The following is a 16,220-nucleotide window of genomic DNA, read 5'->3' as shown; positions in this document are numbered from 1 at the left end:
TTCTTTTTTTTTTTTTTTTGAGGAGAGTCAGTGCTGATTTTTGCTATATATTTCCTTTTTTTCTTTTCTGAGTTATGAAAGACTTAGAACTTTCATTTCCTAGGTTCCCAGGACATAAACACTCATTTCAGCTGATCAAATTGCCTCAAGTAAGGTACCTTACTTGTAGCAAAGATTTTTATTTGGGGGATGGGGAATAGAATAGAATCCTTAATGTTAAATAACTGCATTTCTATTAAGTGTTTATCTTTTTTTTGTTGTTCAATTTTGTTTTCTTACTTAGTGCAGGTTAGCTAAAATAAGCTGAGATTTTAATTGAATATACCTCTTCCGTTTCATTTAATTTTTTTCAGTTCTAGTTCTTTAAAAAAAACTTTGATATTTTTATAAGATTGAAAATATATGATGTTGTTCTTTAGTGGGTGGTTTAGTTTGTTTTATGCTGCTGTAACAATACATGAGACTGGGTAATATATAAAGAACAGAAATCTATTCTCTCACAGTTCTGAAACCAGGGAAGTCTAGGATCAAGGTGCTGGCATCTGACAAGGGCCTTCTTGCTGTGTCCTGGCATGAAGACAGACAGACACATGGAATGACATGTCAGAAGAGCAGGAGGGAAAGAACCCTTCAAGCACTTTTTATAGCAGCATTCATCCATTCATGAGGGTGGAGACCTCACTACCTGAACAAAAGATCCTACCTCTCAACACTGCTGCACTGGGGAGCAAGTTTTGAACACATGAATTTTGGAAGGGACAAAAACATGCAAATCATAGCAGAAGGTTGTTTAAAACAATGAGAACTTGGAGCAACTTAAATATTCATAATGAGGGTTTTAAGCACATTTTGTTATTTCAAAATAGAATATTTTACAGTCATTAAATGTTTTAATACATATTTATTTTTACTAATACGAAAAGAGATTCATGATAAATGTGTTATCTTGTATGTTAAAAATGATGAGCACTGGGTATTCGAATTTAGCGTAATTTATACTTTTTTTCTATATGTCTGTGTTTTTTTTCCCCCAATGACCATTTATTATTATGATAATGATGGTGGTGGTAGTGATGGTGGTTGATGGTGGTACTACTTGGGGTACCACTGAGCTACATCCCCAGTCCTTTTTATTTTTTAAGACAGTGTCTCACTGAGTTGCTGGGGCTGGCCTTGCATTTGTGATCCTCTTGCTTCAGCCTCCCAAGTCATTGGGATTACAGCTAAGTGCCATTGCACCCACCCAAAACAAAATGAAACCCACCCAACCAAAACGAAAATAATTAAATTAGAATTTTTGTCCATATATACAGATGCTCCTCAACTACAGTGTGATTACATCCCAATAAACCTATTATAAGTTAAAAATGCATTTAATACTTCTAATGTAACAAACATCATAGCTTAGCAACACTATGGAACATTGTGCTAGATTTCAAGTTTAGAGTATCAGTTGTTCTCTCATGATCACCTGGCTGACTGGAAACTGTAGCTCACTACCACAGCCTAGCTCAATATTTGCTAGCCTGCAAAAAGGTTAAAATTCGTATTCTAAGTATTACTTATAATAGATATGTATAACTTTTACATCATTGTAGCTGAAAAATTTTAAGTCGGACTATTTTTAGTTGAGAGCCATATATAAGAGAATTTTAGCTATTTAATATTTTGGAGTTTATAACATGTTTTATCATTATTAATGTTTTATAACATGTAGTTAATGCAAGAACTATTTTTAATTATCTTTTTTAGATACAAATGACAGTAGAATATATTTTGATATACATATATAGAGTATAACTTACTCTAATTAGGATTGCATTCCTGTGGTTGTACATGATTTGGAGTTTCACCGATTGTGTATTCATATCTGAACACAGAAAATTCATGTCTGATTCATTCTCCTGTCTTTCCTATTCCTACTCTTCTACCTTCTCTTTATTCCTCTTTGACTAATCCAATGAACTTCTATCCCCTCCACCTTACTGTATGTTAGCATCCACATATCAGAGAGAATATTTGACCTTTGGTTTTTTGGGATTGACTTATTTCACTTAGCATGACAGTCTCCAGTCCTGTCCATTTGCCTACAAATGCCATAATTTCTTTCTTCTTTATGGCTGAGTAATATTCCATTTGTGTGTGTGTGTGTGTGTGTGTGTGTGTGTGTGTATACAGCACATTTTAAAAAATTCATTCATCTGTTGAAGGGCACTTAGGTTGGTTCCATAGCATAGCTATGAATCTTGAATTGAGCTGCTATGTTCACAGTGATGTGGCTATGTCACTGTAGTAATTGCAAGAACTATTGATAAGATATTAATTGTTGCCTCTGGATATTTTTTAATTGACATCACTGGACATTTTTTAAAGGTATAGAGTTATTTTGCCTAGCTTAAAGAGTTTGCTTATAATAGAATATTTAATATACTGAGGGGCATATTAAATAACATATTGAGGTATGCCTGATATTTTTTGATTAGTAAAATAAATTGACTTTGGATACAATAATTATTTTCCTTAAGTTGTTTTCATTAATTAGTCTTTATGTTTATTCCAAATTAAACAGCACAAAAAAATGTGTCAAGTAAGTGAATGATTTGATTAGAAAAATGGTTTTCAGTTTGGGATTTGAAAACTCAGAAGCTTAATGAAAACAATCATGAATTCTAAGAACTAGGTTTAGCATTTCAAAAAGTCTGATGCAAATATTACATTGGTCACCATAATGCTGCCCCAGTAACTGGAAAGCTAAGTGTTGGGGCTTTGGCAGGAATTTTGTTGCTTTAATGGGGTAACATTATCTCTGTATCTGTCTCATAGTAGGAGTTTAATGTTGTTGAACAACATGCTGATCACAATATTTAATTTCTATTAATGTTGAGTGATTTAAAGAAAGGAGAAGGCAGTTTGGAAGAAAAGATTTCAGAACATGGGGCAAATGTAATAAAAGTGGTAACTAATTGGTGAAAAGTTTGGGAACTACTAGTATTGGTAAAAATAGTTGTTTTAAATAATTATCATTTGTCTCTTGACTAACTCTTGTTTTAATTTCTTTTGGCAGGGTGTTCTGAGCCTTGAATATTGTGTGGGTATTATTGGTGGCAAACCTAAACAGTCATATTACTTTGCTGGATTTCAAGGTTAGTGATTTTGTAAAATATATCTCTTCATTTTTTTTAAGTCAGAAAGTTAATATGAGATCAGCTGGAAACGGTATAATTAACAGAGCAAAAGGAGTACCTCATACATTCATCAGTCCTGCGGTAGCCACTCATCTGTCATTTGGCTCACAGTATAATTGGGTTCCGTAAAATGTATGCTTAATTTCTGTTATTGCATAAACAAGGCATAATTTATTGGTCTCACTGAACTTCAGAAGCCATAGCTGCCACGTTCTGGCTGTTGCTATTCACATATTTACTTTTTACCAGTCTTAGTAGTGCTAGTTGATGATAAAATGACAAGCAATATGTTCTTCCTGTCAGGACAGAGAAGTGCAATACATTTTTCATATGCAAACTGTAGAATATAATTGTGTGTTTGTGAAAGTAATTTTATCACCAAAAATTAAATGACAGTCTCATCACTTTATAAAAATTCTGCTTATACAAGCATATTTGATTATGCAAAAGTTAATCTATCCTATGCAAACCTATGTTTCAGTCAATGAATATCAGTCTGGCAAGCTGTTACTCCTAGAGTGTTTTTCAGCTGTTCTACATAGAAATTGGATTGTAAGCAGTGTAATAATAAGGTGTTTTTTGAATTACTTGTCTTCTGTTTTGTCCTTGTAGATGACAGTTTGATTTACATGGATCCTCATTACTGCCAATCTTTTGTAGATGTCAGCATAAAGGATTTTCCTCTTGAGGTACTATACATCTAGAGATAGTATTGTTTTCTTATCATATGAAGCAAACTAATTATTTAGAAATGTACAAGATAGCTATGCTTTTATTATAACAGCAAGATAGCTATGCTGTATTACAATTACAAGTTAATTTTGCCTTCTTATAAAATTATTGTCAATACAGTGGTCAAAGGTTAAATGCTTCGTTGCTGAATTTTAATTTAAAATATACTTCCTTCTTCATTTATCTTTGTCTCTAACTTATTAGATACCCAGTCTTACTGAAATAAATGATCAAGCCTCTCAGTAATTTTGTAGAAAGACAGCTAAACTGTACTGAAGAATTTAAAATGTGTTAGGTATGTTTTGTAAAAAGAAGAAGAAAGGAAGTAAAAGAGAAGGTGAAAGACTTGAGGTAAAGTGACAAAATAAGATTATCTACTAAATTATTTAATTATTATTTACTAGTCTTAAACCTTAACCTCTAGTTTTGGAGTTTTTAGGAGCTTAGATGGAATCTAATATTTGTTTTAGCTTGTATTTTGTACCTTTTTTCCTCTTAAATTGGTCATTTTATGATCCATGTTTTAATTGAGAAAATTTTGAGAGTTCTTAAGTGTTTTCCCAGTAAATAGTTTTACAGACTAAAATAATTTTTTTAGAATATGATAATTTTAATCAATTCAACAGCATGGGTCACATGAGGGCTTGGCAAGTTGGAAATGTGGTTAAGTTTTTTGTTTTAGTAATAACTTTCTAGCTAATATTAATACTTACTAGTATTTAAGGGGTAGATTATGAAAATAAACTGCAAGATATAATCTGGTTTAGAAAGAAACATTATGATGTAATGTCACAGCCTTTGTAAATTATTTCCTCAACTAAAATATAAGCATCTTGAGGCCAGAGATCAGGTTTTCTTTTTTTCATTGTTAGCAACTTTGCTAGTTAGTTGATTTAATTGAGGTGAGACACCACAGAATTGTGCTATATGAACTGTATCATTATTCTCTCTCTCTTTGCATTGTGGTCTTGAGGCACTGATTCTTATATCTAAGTTATATTTACATTTATCTGTTCCAAACTGATAGTAGATATTTGAGATTCAGATGGAAAATTGTTCATTGCATTTTAGTATTACTTAAAATAGGCAAATTAAAAGATTATGGGTCTTGATAATTTTGGCCAATAGAGAGTGAGACACTATCTATCTAATATTTTGAGAGGTTCTGCAAAGGGACCAGGTTAGTGAATATACTGATTATGTCTAAGCAATTAAGATTAGAAAGGTTGCAGTTCATTATGGGGAGTCTGGCAACTGTCTAGGAGTGAGTCAGATTAATAAAAGCTTGAAGTAGGATAGTGGTAGTAAAAATTGAAAGAATTGATTTAAAGATTTTACTTTGATGACATTAAGTACATTAAAGTCAGAAGAACTTATTCCTTATACACTGGAACACTAATATAGTTGATTTGATGTTATATTTTTGAGTTTCTGGAAGACTGTCTGAACCTGTATGAGTAATTCCTATTAAAAGTTTTTTACTTTTCTCCAGTGCACAGATTTATCTTAGATTGTATAATTAAAAGCATCATTTATTTTCCCATGAAAATATAAAAATCTTAGCAAATTGTCTATCTTTGTCCAGGAATGAAATTATACTTTCTGCTTTTTGTCACATTTTAAGTTTACAATGTTCCAAGTAACTACCTATATTATTAAGTACCTTATATTTATTGCTAACCATCCTTGCTTTGGTCTGTTGGTTGTATGTGTATATGCTATTGAAATTTTGCAACTGATGTTATAAAGTTATAGTAGTAGAAGTAGTACTTTTCTAAGATTGAACCCAATGATGCTCTGCCACGGAGCTACATTCCCAGCCCTTTTCATTTTTTTTTTTTTTTTTCGAGATAAGTTCTCACTAAATTTGCTTAGCATCTCACTAAGTAGTTGAGACTGGCTTTGAACTTTGAACTTAAGATCCTCCTGTTTCTGCCTCCCAAGCCACTGAGATTACAGGCGTGCACCCCGCACCCAAGTTTACTTTTGGTTCTTATCCGTTTCACAACTTACTTTTATTTATTTATTTATGTTGTCGAGGATTGAACCCCAGGCCTCATGTGAGCTCTGCAAAAATCTCACTTCTTTAAATACTGCACGGTATTACTCCTTTTTCTGTTGCTATAATAGAATGGTTAAGTCTAGAAACTTTATAAAGAGAAGAGGTTTAGTTATCTCACAGTTTTGGAGGCTGAAAGTCCAAGAATGGGCAGGCCCACTAGTTCAGCCTCTGGTTAAGAGTCCCCTTGGCTACATCACAACATGGCAGATGGCATCATGGAGGGACAGTATGAGAGGAAGAGATCACATGGTGAGATGTAAAACCAGAGAGGCACTGACGAGTCAGCTTGCTCTTTTTTTTTTCCCTGTGTGAAAATATTTGTTAGACTAAGTATTCTAAGTGACAACAAACATGACAGGTGAACTTGGGAATTCTGTAGATACTACATAACAATGAGGGGACCGATAAAAGGCCCATGTGTTACTCAGCTTTCTGTCAATGTGACCCAAATACCTCACAAGAACAACTTAGAGGAGAAAAATTCATTTGGGCTCAACGTTTCAGGGTTCAGTCCGTGATTGGCGGACTCCATTGCTTTGGGCCCAAGGTGATGCGGAACACCATGATGGAAGGGCGCAGGTGGCAGAGGAGCACTGCTCGGCTCATGGCAGCCAGGAAGCAGAGAGAGAGGAGGAGCCAGGGGAGAGTATATAATCCCAAGGCTGTGCTCTCAGTGACTCACCCAACTTCCTCCAGCCCTGGAAGCCTCCTGTAGTCACCACCCAGTTAGTCCATTCTAATCAGGAATTTCTGATTAGGTTGTGTCTGCCATCATCTTATTATTCCTCCTCCTGCATTAACACAGGAGCTTTGGGGACACCAGAGCAGGTCCCTAGGACACTAACAGAGTATAGATTCTCTCGAGGTGGTCTATTTGAATAGATAGGGAAAGTCAATCTGCAGGGAAGCTACATTGTCTAATCTCGGAGCAGCTGTAATTCCAGACTCCAGATGCTTACTTCCGTAAAGGTAAAAACCACCTCTCACATCTGATTAAAATTATCCATCCACCGGGTATCGTACATGCCTGGAATCCCAGTGACTTGGAAAGCTGAGGCAGGAGGATTGCAAATTGAAAGCCAGCCTCAGCAATGTAGCGAGGCCCTAAGCAGCTTAATAAGGCCCTACTTCAAAAAAGCTAAATAAAGACAAAAAGGAAAAGTTTATTTTAGGGCTCATGGTTTCAGAGGTCTCAGTCTATAGATGGTCAACTCTATTCCTCAGAGCCTGAGATGAGGGAGAACATCATGACAGAAGTGTGTGGCAGAGGAAAGTAGCTCAGGACATGACTAGGAAACACATTATGTACTTACCATGTACAAAATATATATCCCAAAGACATGCTCCCAATAACCCACCTCCCCCAGCCACACCCACCTGCCTACAGTGACCATCCATTTAATCTCTATTAGGGGATTAATTCATTGATTGGAATTGAGTTCTCATCACTCAATCATTTCACCTCTCAGCCTTCTTGCATTGTCTCATACATGAGCTTTGCGAGGATACCTCCTATCTAAACTATAACAAGTACCAAAATGTAAGTAAATAAAAACAAATAAAGTCATACATTGGTGGAGTCCCAAATCCTGACCCCAAGAAACAAAGACTTGGAGCAGCAGGGAGTAGGGAAGACACAGATGGGTAATTCCCTCATTGAAAGATAACTTGTGGGCTGAGGATACAGCTCACTAGTAGAGAGCTTGCCTGACATACAGGGGCCCTAGGTTCAATCCCCAGCACCAATAAATAAATGAACAAAATCAAAAAGAGAAGAGAAGAAAGATAACTCAAAAGGTAAAACCCTAGCTTATAATAATGGAGAAGCTATGCTTTGGGATCCCTTCCTCCATGTCTCCCAAAGAGACACTTACATAAGAATAACGTCAATGTCATCATTATAAAGTAAAAACTTCACCCCAATGTGGACATTGCACACTTTTTGAAACAGTGGTGTTGCTGAGCATAGGTTTAGGTGATACGAGAGAAACATGGTCTGAATCAGATTCAAAAGGAACTTCCTAATAGCTGAAATGAAAAGGAAAAACTCATGAATATGTTACTGATTTTGCAAGGCCATGGTGCTCGGTCCCAGGAAGAGCAGCAAACACTTTTGGGAGATGGGGGTTTGCAATGGACTCAGAAGAGGCACTTAACTGGACAAGATCTAGGACGGTCTTCTTCTTCTCCTCCTTCTCCTTCTTCCATTTGCTTTGCTTTGCTTTGTTTTAGGCAATATGTGCTGAGTGCCAACTCTGTAGGTGCCAGACTCCTTGTTAGAAGCTGAGGATAATGGCAAAAAGACATGGTCCCTGTCTTCTGAGAGGTTTTCAAAATTATTTCAGCAGGGGAGCAAGTTTTTCTAATGAGTCCCATTCTGGCCTCATTCTCTATAGGAGCCTCTCTAGCCCTCACCAAGCAGAGATCGATGGTCAGGGGATGAACATCCAGGGCTGACCGTCTGGCTGNTATGAATGATGTGTATGTGTGCATCAATGTATTTACATATACACATACAGTATATTTATCATATAACTACTATGTATGTAGATGCATTTATATATAATATATATTTATAAATAGATACATATATAAATATATAAATGTAACACATTTATATATACGTATATGTGTATATACATATGCATATGTGTGTGTGTGTGTGTATAAAATCAATGAATTAACTTTTGTAAACAGGGAATATTGGTTCATATTTTCTTTTTTTTAATATTTATATTTTAGTTGTAGGTGGACACAATATCTTTATTTCATTTTTATGTGATGCTGAGGATTGAACCCAGTGCCTCATGTGTACTAGATGGGCATGCTACCACTGAGCCACAACCCTAGCCCCTGGTTTATATTTTCTTATGTATATTTTTAGTTGTAGATGGACACAATATCTTTATTGGTAACAGAATATAAGATTGAAAAAGATATTTAAATAGATTATATCCTTTGTTATTATTCTTAACAGTATTTATTTTTATGTGGTGCAGGGGATCAAACCCAATGCCTCACACTTGCTAGGCAAGCACTCTACCACTGAGCCACAACCACAGCCTGGTTCATATTTTTAATGCATGTTTTCAGAATGACAATTTCTAATTCTTACAAATAACCGAAGTTTTCTTACCTTGTTTAAAAAGTAAGAAAAGCCCTATTAATAGATATGCTATGCTGTTCTGATTCCTGGGTCCTCAATTCCAAGTACCAGATTTTAGGAGGTTCATATGGTGGTGACTGTTTTAATCTTTCTAGTAATCTTAGAAATAGTGGCATGAAAGTCACTAGGTAGATGAATAAGTGAATTTGTCAGTGAAGATATATACTGTAAGCCACACATGGGAATTGCAGTTGGTAGAAGTTACTTTTTTAGTAAGGGTGTTCTCAGACTACCTTAAAAAGTTTCATCTAAATTTCCAAAATAGCATTCTTATACCTAAAAGTATTCATTTTAATATTATTTATATGTTTAGGTAATAAAATCTACAATTCCAAATAATAAACTTACAACTGCTTGGCATTTAAGTAGGTGCCTAGTAACTATTTTTTGAGGCAATGAATAGTGTGTTAAAAAACAAAATAAATGGGAATTGACTCTTCCTGACCATTTTTCCCCCCAGAAATGCATTGTATTATCATGGAAGCATGAGTAATGAACATTCCCTAAAATGTGTTTGTGAGACAGAAGCAGCTGTTCTTATCAAACCTCATAATAAAAAGAATTAAATCATAAGTGCATAGCTTAAAGAATTACCACAAAGTGAACATAGCCTTGTATGCCACTTAGGAAAATACTTTGAAATTCTATCCTTTACTTTTTGCAATTAACAAAAATGGTTCTGAATTATAAATTAATATTGGTTTGACTTCATAATCTTGGGTAAACAGAACAATATAATTTTAAGTGACATAAAATGCCTCTCTGTAATGAGTCCTAAAACTCATGTAGTTACATCCAGTAGTAATTTCAGTTTTCAGATTTATGTCTGTGCTTTTAATAATTTTAAAAAGTTCTTTGTAGGTATCAAAGTAACCATAGATAATAATTTAGTGTTTTTTGTCATAATTATCTATTATGATTGAAATAATACAGTAAAATATAAGTGAGCTTATTTTAGTTAGTGTTACTGGTTCCTACATGAAAACTTATTGGTGCTTTAGTATAGAACAGCCTAATAGATGAATTAAAAAACATATTGTTGAACCTTGTATACCCTTTTTGGGCAAACTAAAGAAACATTCCTAATTGCTGGCTTTGCAATCAGCTTGGCAAATGGCTATTTTTAGACATGTTGTATGTAGAATGATATCTTGTGAGTATGATTTAGAAATGTGTCTTATATCCTAATATAATCCTGTGATTTGTTAAGTAACAGGCTTACTTAGCTTTTTTGTGCCTTTCCAGATCTGTTTTAAATATCTATTTATAAATAAAATGAGTGAAATATTAACAATAGTCCAATAAGATAATACTTGTGTTGACTTGTACCCTGGAGGTTCTAGTTTAGGTAGGTTGGATCTCACTATGTAAAGTAAGTGTTAGCTAAGCATTTTGTTGAAGTCAGAGTTTTGAAAAACTAATTTCATCTATATTTACTGATGTATTTATTGTTGGATTTGAATCGAATATACATTTGAACTATTTTTAAGGGAAAAATCAATCAAATGTATGCATTTTGTATCTTCCCTGGTGCTAATATGTCACAGTAATTGGATGACTAGGATGTAGGGAGACAGAAAAGTGTAATTTTGATTTACTATGAATATAACAAATGAGATAGCCTATACTTTTATACATTTTAATAGATAGTTTCAAGTTAAAATCCCTTAGTTTTAAGGCATTGAATGTAGGGAAATATTAAATTTATGAGTTCAAATCCAGCTGAGATTATTTCCTAATTTAAAAATATAAAATACACAGTGGAGAATTTCCTACATTTGTCTTCCATCTGTAGTTCCTTAAACTTGTTAAATTTTTGTATGACCTATAGAGTCCATGCAAATATCAACAAATATTAATATATATAGTATTATATCCTTCTAATTTTACATGGACTTTAAAAAAATACTTAACAGAAAAGCACTTGGAAGCATGGTTTTTAAGAATGAGATACCCAAGCATTCATATATTAATTTATATATATATATATGTGTGTGTGTATATATATCTGTATATAATGAAAAAATATATATATATATATAATATTTTAAACATAGTACCAAAAGTATGGTGGTGAAGAACAAAAAGATTGCAATGATTAGCTCTATATTCAGCCCTTTTCCTACTATTGTATTCCTTAAAGATATTAAACCCCATAAATAAACAAATCCCATTAGTGAGAGGAGAGAAACAAGGGCAGCCTCCCCAACCTGTTTACAGCTGTGGTACTGAGACAACTTGAGAGAAGCAAACTAAGACAGACAAGAGGACTGGTGAAAAAGAGGGCAAGGAACATAACAAGGCAGTTTTCACAAGAGCAAATTGAAGAATATGCAGTTATGTACTATGTCCATTGGTAAAACTCTCAAGTTGTTTTCTTTTCATATCAGTACAAGCTTTACATCAGTCTGCTTTTTATTTGCTTTAAAAGGTTTGTAAGCATTAAACAAGGAATCTCTTACTCGACAGACTTAAGTTCAATTTCATAGAAATGGCTAACTGGATTCTAAACCTTGTACTAGCCCCTGATGTCACTCAGTGGCGCCATTTTTCTTCCCTTCTCCAAGTGTTAGAAAAGCATACCACCTTCTACACACTTCCTTTCTTTTGTATAATAATACTAATGTCACATAAGGTGTAGATTTGGTGAATTAAATATATACCATGTTGGCTCGTGTTTTACACTTTTGGGGAGTGGGAAAGACTAAAATACCATTTGAAAAAATGTGTTTATAGTTTTGAGAAAAAGCTAGATAACGAAGCTTAACTAGCATTCTTGTATATACTTAAGTTCATCAAGTAAATATAAATTAATCCTAAAAAAGTTTTAAAATTACAGACATTCCACTGCCCTTCTCCCAAAAAGATGTCGTTTCGAAAAATGGATCCTAGCTGTACAATAGGATTTTACTGTCGAAATGTTAAGGACTTCGAACGAGCTTCTGAAGAAATAACTAAGGTACCTGCATTTAAAATATAATAACATTTATAAATGACTTGATTTTTATTAGAGACAGTCTGTTAGAAGACAGGAATCTTTAAATTATGATATTTTGTGAAACTTTAACCTTTAATGTTAATATTATTAAGAGTATTGTGAATCAGAAAATAAAACTATGTGAGGAGTCTGTGACCAGGTCAAAGTATTGATTGTTCCACTAGGTGGCACTGTTGAAATAAAAATCCTGCAAATTGTAGAAATGTGCAAGCAATTGGGTTATATTCTATTTGAAGAGGATTTAAAAGGGCAATCCCTTAGGGGCAGAAAAAAATTAATGAAGTATTTGATCAAGCCAAATTGTGCATTATTTCTTGTTAGTCCAAGTGCTTCTTTTATTTTTTTAAAGAGAAATGGTATTTTTGGATTCCTCAGAACTGCTTTATCAAATGAGCTGTGTTGTTACCTTCCAATAAGCTTGTCTAATCTGATTTATTCTACTTGCTGGGTCTTTGAAACAGGTTTATTTAACTTTTTTCTCATTACCTTTAAACTTCTGCATGTTTTTGGTGTTTGAGTACTGTTAAAACACGTAGAGAGCTTTAATCCATGTCTATATTTCCTACTAGAACATAAAAAAGATTATTTATTTAAGAAGTAAGTGTAACTGGACAGGTCTCTTTATTAGCACCAGTAGTTATAGATTATCCTTTTATCTTACGTAAAGCCAGTACTAGAAGCATTTTTAGTAATTCTTAACTTGGGCTCAGATATAGTAGTAATTTATTACTCTTTTACTTTCAGTTAATTTTATTTGGAAAAATGGACATAATAGGTTGAAATTTTATTTTCACAATATAAAAATATAATAATAATAAGTTGAAGTTTTATTTTCAAAATATAAAAATGGAATAAAAAGGTTAAGTAAAGAATCTTTTTAAAGATAGGTTTAGTTTGCTTGACCTGCCATGTGAAAAAGGAAATTTAACAGGAATATGACAAAAATAAATGAGGAGAGGAGAAAATTAGATATGGGAGAACTTTTCCCTATTATTAATTTCTCACAGTTGTTGTCTTTTTATTCTTCCTTTCAACATGAAGGCCTCGGTGAACAGAACAAAATATATATTTTCCATTTCCTTCTCCTTTATTACTTGAAATTGGTGTTTACACTTGTATATTTTAGTCTGATAGTTCTTTGTCTTTGTAAAGTGTCACAAATCCAGATGATATTGTGATGTACATTAATGTTGATGAACATTTCCATTAAAAAGTCCCATTTCTCTATTTTCATGAATTTATTTTCTATGTGTTTAAAATAACAGAGCAGGCTACTCCTGGAATAGAAGCAAATCAAATTATTATGACCAAATTCTTAAAAATTTACAAGTGAGTTGTATATTGATCTATTCTAATTAACATCAGATAGTTATTATAGTTTTTACACTGGAAAAATTATAAATTATTATTCTTGATGCATCAAAGTAATATGCACTATTAAGGCAAAGAGTAACAATGTTGAAATGTCTTTTGAAAGCACTGAGAATTTTGTAAGAATCAATGAACTTTGCTGTTCTATAAGAACTTTTTTAGCAATATCCAGGACTCACTTTGTCAATTAATAATTCGGTCATTTACTTTTGCTTGGGTAGTTGTAAGTTGTTTTTCTTTTTTTCTAAAAACTGAATTTGCCATTTTCAGTTTTTATTTTCTTCTCTTGAAAATTAAAACAATTTAAAAAATACTTGTTTCTTTTTTTGTTTTAATTAGTTACACATGACAGTACAATGATCTTGACATATCATACATTTGAATCAGATGGGATATAATTTCTCATTTTTCTGAGTGTACAGGTTGAAGAATTACATTGGTCATGCAGTCACGTATATACCCACAGCAATAATAAAAATACTTGTTTCTTTGTAGGATGTATTTTCAGTTTTCTCACTTTGAAAATGAAGCTAGGTAGTCCAGAGTCTCATGTTTAATTTGTAATGCCCAATAAATGAATATTCTAATAATTCTTTATGTTGTGTAATATTTAAAGTATTAACATAAAATTGTTAAACAAATTCAGTGTTTAACAGAGTTCAGTCCATCAAGTATCTGATTAACTATTATATAAAATGACCAAGATATTATCCTCACTTTTGAACAAGATATAAGACTTCTGCCCTCAAGTAACATTTATACTTGAGGAGGGGGAATAAGACAAGTACACATATATTACAGTGAAATGATAAGCATCCGTACGGAAGTAGAAATGAATTAATGGGGGAAGGAAGAGTGTTGAAATGAGAAAGATGTCACATTCAAATTAAAAGTACTTTATTGTGATGGTGATATTTAAAATGAACCTTAAAGTATAGGTTTAATTTTCATTGGCTTGGTGAGAGGGAGGGAGTACTTCAAGCTGAGATACTAATAAAAGTAAAGATACAGGAAAAGAGTGTAAAGTTTATCTAAACAATGGTGAATAATCCACTTTGTTAGTTGTCAAGTATATAAAAGGGGCAGGATTTCTTCTCACTACCTGAATCAGACCCCTATGTGTGGCCTGGGAGCCTCCATTTCTATCTAGCAAGCCTCCCAAGTATTCTTATATATTAAATTTGAGAACCACTGTGTAAGACAGAACAACCTGAAGTGTGACACTTTGATGTTCTTTTTAGGTGGCACTAGGACAAACATTTTAATACTTATGTATTTATAGTGATATTAGAAAATGTATCTTACATATTAAACATGATTTTTCCTGGTTTTACAAGGCTATTTGAATTATATATGATGAAAAGAAAAATATTCATTAATCATACTAGAGATGGCACATGTAGTAAAAATAGTAAAGACAATATGTAAACATCCAAGGTTTAGGAAACATTGCTATGGAAATAGGGAAGGATGAAGTTAAGAAAAGTATGTTGAAATAATATTGTGAAGAAGTGTGAATGCCAGGCTAAAGAATTCTTTAATAATTAAATCTTTTCCCAGTCTTATTCTCTTTTTTTTCTTCAGAGTGGTAACTACTATCCTGAGTTAGTTTATCATATGCATACTTTATATATATTATAAACAGCACATCTTTGCATGTTATTAAACTTTTCACCAGTGATATTTTTATATAAAAAGATAAAGCTGGGCATAGTGGTACACACCTGTAATCCCAGCAGCTCGGGAAGCTGAGGCAGGAGGATTGTGAGTTCAAAGCCAACCTCAGCAACTTAGTGAGGCACTTAGCAACTCATTGAGACCCTGTCTCTAAATAAAATATTTAAATGGGACTTACTTAAACTAAAAAGTTTTTTCTCAGCAAGAGAAACAATAAGAGAGGTAAATAGGGAGCCTACATCCTGGGAACAAATTTTTACTCCTCACACTTCAGATAGAGCCCTAATATCCAGAATATACAAAGAACTCAACAAATTAAACAGTAAGATAACAAATAACCCAATCAACAAATGGGCCAAGGACCTGAACAGACACTTCTCAGAGGAGGACATACAATCAATCAACAAGTACATGAAAAAATGCTCACCATCTCTAGCAGTCAGAGAAATGCAAATCAAAACCACCCTAAGATACCATCTCACTCCAGTAAGATTGGCAGCCATTATGAAGTCAAACAACAACAAGTGCTGGCGAGGATGTGGGGAAAAGGGTACACTTGTACATTGCTGGTGGGACTGCAAATTGGTGCAGCCAATTTGGAAAGCAGTATGGAGATTCCTGGGAAAGATGGGAATGGAACCACTATTTGACCCAGCTATCGCCCTTCTCGGACTATTCCCTGAGGACCTTAAAAGAGCGTACTATAGGGATACTGCCATATCAGTGATCATAGCAGCACAATTCACAATAGCTAGACTGTGGAACCAACCTAGATGCCCTTCAGTAGATGAATGGATAAAAAAAAAATGTGGCATTTATACACAATGGAGTATTACGCAGCACTAAAAAAGGACAAAATCATGGAATTTGCAGGGAAATGGATGGCATTAGAGCAGATTATGCTAAGTGAAGCTAGCCAATCCTTAAGAAACAAATGCCAAATGTCTTCTTTGATATAAGGAGAGCAACTAAGAACAGAGCAGGAGGAAGAGCATGAGGAAAGATTAACATTAAACAGAGACATGAGAG

General features: G+C 33.5%; 1 protein-coding gene across 8 annotated transcripts in view; it reads left to right on the top strand.

Moving 5' to 3' along the window:
• Atg4c (autophagy related 4C cysteine peptidase) overlaps positions 1–16,220 on the top strand; it is a 96,164-nt gene that overhangs the window by 56,124 nt on the left and 23,820 nt on the right. For 7 of the 8 annotated variants that reach the window (XM_015484918.2, XM_015484917.2, XM_048815255.1 and 4 more), the window contains 3 exons: positions 3,065–3,143; positions 3,798–3,874; positions 11,985–12,104. In XM_015484918.2, coding sequence (XP_015340404.1) covers positions 3,065–3,143; positions 3,798–3,874; positions 11,985–12,104 — 276 coding nt within the window. The remainder of the gene's footprint in view (positions 1–3,064; positions 3,144–3,797; positions 3,875–11,984; positions 12,105–16,220) is intronic. The other variant, XM_048815258.1, reaches the window with a different exon arrangement.

The sequence above is a fragment of the Marmota marmota genome, unplaced genomic scaffold, assembly GCF_001458135.2.
Source record: "Marmota marmota marmota unplaced genomic scaffold, marMar, whole genome shotgun sequence".
Lineage (NCBI taxonomy): Eukaryota > Metazoa > Chordata > Mammalia > Rodentia > Sciuridae > Marmota > Marmota marmota.
This window is presented reverse-complemented; position numbering and strand designations above follow the sequence as displayed.